Source organism: Austrofundulus limnaeus, unplaced genomic scaffold (assembly GCF_001266775.1).
Source record: "Austrofundulus limnaeus strain Quisiro unplaced genomic scaffold, Austrofundulus_limnaeus-1.0 Scaffold236, whole genome shotgun sequence".
NCBI lineage: Eukaryota > Metazoa > Chordata > Actinopteri > Cyprinodontiformes > Rivulidae > Austrofundulus > Austrofundulus limnaeus.
Genome location: NW_013952638.1, coordinates 234,638 through 242,137, shown reverse-complemented (window position 1 = coordinate 242,137; position 7,500 = coordinate 234,638). Strand labels below are relative to the sequence as shown.

At 39.0% G+C, this 7,500-nt stretch overlaps 1 protein-coding gene across 1 annotated transcript in view; it reads left to right on the top strand.

The window, feature by feature from the left end:
- The window catches only part of gdpd5b (glycerophosphodiester phosphodiesterase domain containing 5b), a gene marked incomplete at its 5' end in the record, with an annotated part of 63,323 nt that overhangs the window by 53,701 nt on the left and 2,122 nt on the right, over nucleotides 1-7,500 (top strand). The window contains 6 exon segments of the mRNA XM_014019931.1: nucleotides 897-1,118; nucleotides 1,284-1,441; nucleotides 1,524-1,671; nucleotides 3,740-3,822; nucleotides 4,337-4,351; nucleotides 6,777-6,889. Of these exon segments, the coding sequence (XP_013875385.1) occupies nucleotides 897-1,118; nucleotides 1,284-1,441; nucleotides 1,524-1,671; nucleotides 3,740-3,822; nucleotides 4,337-4,351; nucleotides 6,777-6,889 (739 nt within the window).

The window sequence follows — 7,500 nt, the reverse complement described above, 5'->3', positions numbered from 1 at the left end:
TCAGACTGAAGAAATCTCTTGGAGGAGAGACGAAACGTTTCATTAGAGAAGAACCCGTCCAGAAGACCTATACAATTTTTTTAATGTACCAGAGTTAGCAAAAAAGCTGTTTTTCATCTGGTTACAAGTCATCTCAAAAACAAAAGATACGTTTATAATTACAAATAAAATGTAGAAAAACTGTTCTAACCCTAAAAGTACATAAAAATCGACCAAGAAATTACTGAAAGTGTCAGTAAGCATAAAGCCTATACAGCGGTACACAATTATTTTGCACACAACTGCATGTGATGCGTTATGGCAGACGTATTTATTTTTAAAAAAAAATTTATTTCACTATATAATTAAATAACACTTTTTTGCTAGTTGTCTATTCTTTTAAAATGCTAAATGTGTAAAAGAAAAACAGTTTGATTTATTAGAAGTGCTCAGACTTMATTTGATAGGATTGCTCTGTATAGAGACAGAGAGCTGTCAGTGTTTGTTTCAATCTTCATTTCTTCCTCCTCTGCCCTCATTTAGTTGTCTCTGCCTGTGCACACAAGAGATATAGACTCTAGAAGTAGTCTATTGTCTTAACATTATTCCTATAAAATGTTGTATTATACTCTGTAAAATGGACCTGTTATCTTTTTTGAAAGATAACAGGTCTTTAAGACTTGCATGTGAAGCATTTGATATTCAAGAAGATGTTTTTGAACTTAAAGGGATGATAGAAGAAATCCATTGAAGTATTAACACTAATTATATTCATGTTTAAATGCTTTGCAGCACATTTGGATAAATATTTATTTTAAATGAATTAACAGCAGAATTTTTTCAGATCACTTGATAATTGTAAATGAATGAGTGAAATGAGTGGTTTTAAATACAGCTGTGATGTCGTCTCGTTTCAGGACGACCCTTTCTGGACGGTGAACAGTCTGTCATGGCAGGAGAAGAACCGGACTGCCAACCAGCGTGTGTGCAGCCTGGAGCAGCTTCTAAAGCTGGCCTCCTACCACAACTTCTCTGTGGTCTTCAGGCTGAGGAGACCTCCTCCGCTGCACCCCTGCCACCACAGCTGGATCAATGACACACTGCAGGCAGTGCAGCGGTCTGGAGTTCCTCAGAGCCTGGTAGGAAGGAGGGAAACACTCCGGGTCTGGTTCTCAAGCGGGCTTTTGTGCAAATCTAAAACTTTTATTGCAGCTTAATTTAAGATGCCTTTTAAATAGTTCAGTTTGTTGAGATGTGTGTATGTGTGTGTTAGCTCTAAATGTGTGTTCTCGTTCTATTTCCAGGTAATGTGGACTCCTGATGAGCAGAGAGCTCAGGTCAGACAGATCGCACCTGGTCTCACCCAGACCTCGCTGGTGAAACGGGATCCTGGGACTCTGCACAAGTCTGGCATCAGTAGACTAGTGCTCAGATACAACCAAATCAGCCCGAGTGAAATCCCGTAGGGTCACAAACCTGAGACTTCYTCAGCTTWWTAATCGATGGTCMAATTGTTTAATAATCAGGATTGTTGCTGTTTTCAGAAGCTACTCCAGAAACAACATCAGCCTTATGGTCTACACCGTCAACGAGCCGTGGCTGTACTCAGTCCTGTGGTGCAGCGGGGTGTCCGCAGTCTCCTCAGAGGCCTCGCATATCCTCAGAAAGGTGCTRTATCCTGTCTGGCTCATGGTAAGGACTTTTTTAAAAGGGTTAAACTTTGTGAAATGGACTATTTTAAAAATATCTAATCACAAAAATTATGTGCTCAACTCCTGTGCTAATAATAAATGTTTTGAGTCGAACTTTGGGAAGGTTTGGTTAAAACAAATTCTTTGAGTCGTTTGTTTCTTCAGTAAAATTCATCAAGAATAAAACAAATCTATCGTTTTATTCAAAGTACTTGTGTTGTTTTACTTGTAAGGCAGCTAAATCTCCTGGTTTAAATAACAGAAGGTCTTTAAAATCTTTCTAACTCACTGAATTTATGACCATTGTAACAGTTTGATTTTGTATAAATACCAGCTGTTTATGAGAATAAACTTGGGATTAACAGAAGAATTTTGGCTTTGCAGGCGTGGGAATTTGGATTTGCTTGCTTTGAATTTCTTTTTTTTTTCTTCAGTGTCAGTTCTATTTATTTATAAACCCCTTTACACAACAAAACCATATAAAACCAATAGCGGTAAAATATAAAAAAGATAATCTTTTTTAAATTGAATATTTTTAACAGGTATGTCTTTTTTTTAGAACCTCTATTTCCTATGAAATTGACAGTTTTCCCTGCCGACTGCTGTAGAGCTAAGAAATCCCTTCAAATTGAAAGAAAAATAGTTATTCATGTTCGTTACCAGAATGTGTGCTTAACCATACGAAGAATGTGCAAATGTATGGAAGGATTATTAAAGAGAAACCCAWACAAAACCAAGAGCGGCTCTTGCTGAAGTCTGGTCTTTAATGAATCACCAAGAGTTCAGACCGCAATGAGGAAGTCCATTCTGTTTTAACAGAAAGCTTCAGGGCTTGGCTCCGCCTAGTTGATTACATCATCAGTGGGGGGGGGGGGGTCCCCTGTTATTCTGTAGAAGCCGTGCTCCTTCGACATTAAAAACCTACCCTAATGAAGAATTAAAAGTTCAGTTATGTGTAGGATTTGTTTCCAGGCATGTATCTATTAATATATAATCATCAAGTTAAGCAATGCAGTCACATTTAACAATCATTACAGTTCTATCATAAAACTATAACATGTGCATTTAATTTAAATCAGTTAAATAAATCTAAACCCCAATAATTTCTTCAATATAATGTTTAACATCATTGTTAAGCCTGGGGATTCCCCTTTTTTTAAATAAGTCTGGAATTCCCAATGACTTCATATAAACAAATTGAGCTTTCAAAGTGGCTCTGGCATAAACAAAACTAACTTTTGTCAAGGCCAGCTGATAAGTCTCCAGATTTCTGCATCCAACATATTATTTTGAAGCTTTTTAGATAAAGAATTGGAAATAGTGGTGTCCTGAAAAATGCTGGTGTCTGTACAGATACAGCATTTTTATCAGAACTGATACAGATGTTAATATTTGTATCCGTACTCCACTGAATGTGTAACAGTTTATATTTCAAGTGAAAAGTTTGTCCGTTTTGTGTTTAAGAAAGTTATACAAGTTAAAAGAAAATCTTTTTATTTATTTATTTTAAAATGTTGCAACAGTAMATTTCATGCTTTGATTTGATCCAGTCAGAGGGACTGTAGGCCTAAAAGGAAAGAGTCCACCTTGTTCTAAACTGTCTAGAAAGACATGTTTATAAATAAATATAAGTTCTAACTGGAATCAGTGCTTATGTCCTGCACAGACAGACACACCCTGTTTATCTTTGACACCTTGTTAAAACCCCAGCACATCTTGTGGAGCAGGACTCACCTGACTTTATAAATGCAGGGAGCTGGATTGGTCTCCCATATGTTCCTCCATACTAGACCTTGGCTTGACAACTTGTAGACTTGACCCCTGAGTTCAGCRGGACATCTGTGATACGGTCTTAGTTTGATCTGAACCAAGATGTCACATCTGTKACTTTGGCCCTGCTCATCTTATTAGTCTCCGTTTGAAAGAAAAGATAGTRGTAGTAAAGAGGATTCTCTTTAAGGAAAAATAAATAAAAATGATGTAACATTTTAGGACTGGTTTGAAAGTTTGGCTCCATCTACAGGTGGATTTTTACAACCATCACATCTAACATGACTGTGTTCTTTCAGAGGCCAAATCAATACAGTCTGATCTGGGTGTTTGCAGACCTCCTCTCCTTCGCTGTAGTCATAGGAATATTCATATTACAGAAGTAAGTACATCACTTTTCTCATCTACATGCTGCAGAGTAAAATAAGAGTTTTGTTCTCACAGCTTTTCTTAAATATAATTCAGCTCGTCGTGTTGTCAGTAAACACCTCAGGCAGGATGAGCTCAGTAAAACAGTTTGGACACATTGTTGTAATTGAACGTATTGAATCACATGTTAGATTTATTTCTGCTGTTTTCTCGTTGTTAAATATGTCACACTCCTGTAGCGTTCCCGTTTCTCTCCTGAAAAACTGGTTTTGTTTATTTTGATGACAGCAGAGACGGACGGTCCTCCTGTCACCTCTGGGATGGACGGCTTCTTGTTTCTTTTAGTTTTCCTTGTAACTGTTGGGTACAAGTGTGTTTGTCTTTGCTCTCCAGCAGCTTCTGTTGGCTTCTGAACTGACCTCTCTTTTTTCTCCCTCCTTCTTTTCTCCCCTTTCTGTCCTRGTCCTCTGTCCTCTGCCTGACGTGCATGCTCTTGTCCTCTGCTGCATTCTGGCATCTTCTCTCAGCTATCACATGATCAGGTAACCGGGTCACCTCCTCTGACCCCCCAGCTCTTCTCTAATGTCACCKTCTTCCTGTTTCTCTCCACCTATCATTATTTTGTTTGAGGAATACTTGACCTTTTTGCATTTTTTGATTTTTCTGTTGTTTTTTTTTTTTGCTTTTCTACTCAGTTTCTCTCTCCCACATTATTTTCCACCATCATTTGTTCTCATCTCTCTGTTCTGCCTGTCCTGAATCACTCTACAGTTCTACAGCCTTTTGTCTCTTTAGGAGACAATTTATTGTATCCAAAACACAATATTAGTCCCCCGTGATATTACTCATTTATAATTTTTACTCATTAGGTCCAACAGCTAAATGATAAAACTAAGTTCTGGGTCATCTTTTTAATTTCTAATGGTGTCGCAGTGAATGGATGCTCTTGTTTTAATTCAATTTAAAAAGTCTGACTGGTGTGATTTGTGCTGCCAGTCTCTACATTATGGATGCTGATTAATTCAGAGTGCATCACATGTATAACATTATGCAGGACARTAATCAGCATAATCAAATAATAGTTGTGTAATCGGGGTCTTCGGGTTTTGAAAAATCCCTTTGAACTAAACGACCACGGTCTCTAAAAGGCTGCAGCACAAAAACAAAATGCATTTATTAATATTTATTAATGGGTTTATTGCTAAGAACAGCAGAGAGGACGAACCAAAACGCATCCTTAAAGACCATCCACTTTATCTCAGTACTTATACTGGTACTAATAAAGCGGCTGCAACTAAATCCTGGCTGAGATTTCAGACCTTTATCCCCAGGATTGTTTTCAATGTATCAAAGAGGAAATGGGTTGTTTGGTGTCAGCCTAAACTGAGCTCTTTAATTTATTCATACTGTTCACAAATATACACTTGGCACAAAAAGTTAGGAAATTTGTGTTTTAATGAAAAAGAAAAAATAAGTAGGTCCTCTGGATGGGTTCTTTAATGAAACGTTTCATCTCTCCTCCAAGAGACTTCTTCAGTCTGAGTTTCAGGTGAACTCAGCCTTAAAAGCACTGCCTCCACATGGTGGACAAACAGGTCAGTCACATGCAAGAGAGGGCCATTGACTAACAATAGGCTTGATTAGCTCTATTGTTCATAGAGGGTCATGTGCCCCATCACCTGACTTATTGGTTTGAATGCTGTGGTTCTTAGGTGTCGTGTTATTTGTATGTGGTGAATGCAGGCGGGGCTCAAAGTCCCCTTTTTGTTTTTGTTTTTTCCTGCTTTGTATTGGTTATCGTTGGGGCCCTGATTCACACCTTTTGCTTACAGGGGGCTGAGTCATACTATACATCATCCATAGTACGTACATAGTATGACTCAGCCCCCTGTAAGCAAAAGGTGTGAATCAGGGCCCCAACGATAACCAACACAAAGAGAGGAAAAAACAAAAACAAGGGGACTTTGAGCCCCACCTGCATTCACTACATACACATAACACAACACCTAAGAACCACAGCATCCAAACCAATAAGTCAGGTGATGGGGCACACCCTCTATGAACAGTAGAGCTAATCAAGCCTATTGTTAAGCGATGGCCCTCCCTTGCATGTGACTGACCTCTTTGTCCACCATGTGGAGGCAGTGCTTWTAAGGCTGAGTTCACCTGAAACTCATCAGACTGAAGAAATCTCTTGGASGAGAGARGAAACGTTTCACTGAGGAAGAARCCATCCAGAGGACCTACTTATTTTTTCTTTTTGATATTTTTCTACTTGGATGACAGAGATGCATCAGGACATTGTGTTTTAATGGTTTATTTCTTTGTTGTAACAAAGCTTCTTGGTAATCTTATACCCGGCACCTGACTGGCAGCACCTGGAGGTTCCAGAAACTCAAAACAAGCATCAATAACAACAGTAAAATAAACTGTTTTGAAGATATTGGCAATTTCTTTTTATGTGCGCAACGACATACTCAACTTCTCATCCCATAAATGCATATTCCTTACAAATGTGACACCATTTAAGAGGAAACTAACAGGCTTACCAATGGTATAAGATTTATTGTCAAGAAGCAAAGAAATGATCCACCAAACACTAATTTCCTTACTTTTTGTGCTGAGTTTACATAAATATACTCGCACCAGAAAGTTGTGCGTCGAGTTATTTTCTGTCCATTCAGAGTGGCTGCTAAGGATTCAGGGACAGACTCTAATCAGGAGTAGTTTAGGACTTTTACAAAGATTTTAATCCGATCATTGTTGTTTTATTAGCATTTTTTTCTAATTCATCCTGAATTAAACCAGTGGGGGYAAAAAATCCCTTCGCTTCCAGCAAAACACCATAGCTACACATGAAGGTTAGCTAAAACTGATTATCCTGATGCGGATCATGACCTGACGTGGATGCTGCAAGAAGCTGAGGCGGCATGTTCAGATGCTGTGCTGTGATTTGTGACGCTGCAGGTACCGGCTGAGCGGCATGCGCAGCTACAACCCAGAGCAGATCATGCTGAGCGCCACGGTCAGGACGTCCAGTCGAGACACCAACGTCATGAAGGAGAAACTCATCTTCTCTGGTAACTTCAAAGTCCGGAACGATGAGAAACAGACCGCTTTTATTTAAAGATCTGTGCTAGCATGTCTCTTCATCCCAGCATGCATCTGAGTGTACGTTCTTGCTCCTCTTCTTCATGTTGAAGGTCAGCCTCAGTAACGGCCTGCCTCCTCCACCATCCTTTTGTGTGCCGCGTTCCACCTCCTGACCATTCCACAGCCTCCATCTTCTTGGCGAGCAGTGACCTCTTCCTTTGTTCCTCGCACCTTCCTCCTCTCTGTCTGCTTTGCCCTCTTTTTCCACTAATCCATCCCTTCATCCTCATCTTCCTCCACAAACTTCCCCGTGGAGGGGAGCTTGTCCCAGTCTGTAGGCAGCCTCTAGTCCTGGAGAGCAAAAGTAAGTTTGCGTGCTGAGAAGTGCATTTTATGAAACTAGTGAGATTAGATGGCGCTGCTTAGTTTTTGGTACTTTTTTTTTTACTTTTCAAAATATTTAAATTTGTTTAGAAAAACAATTCTCAACAGTAATTAAATTAGATCTCTTCGATTATTTTAAAGGGATCCCTGATTAGTTTGTAACATTAGACTTTATCTAACAAACATTTTAACTGTGAAATAAAGACTGTAAAAA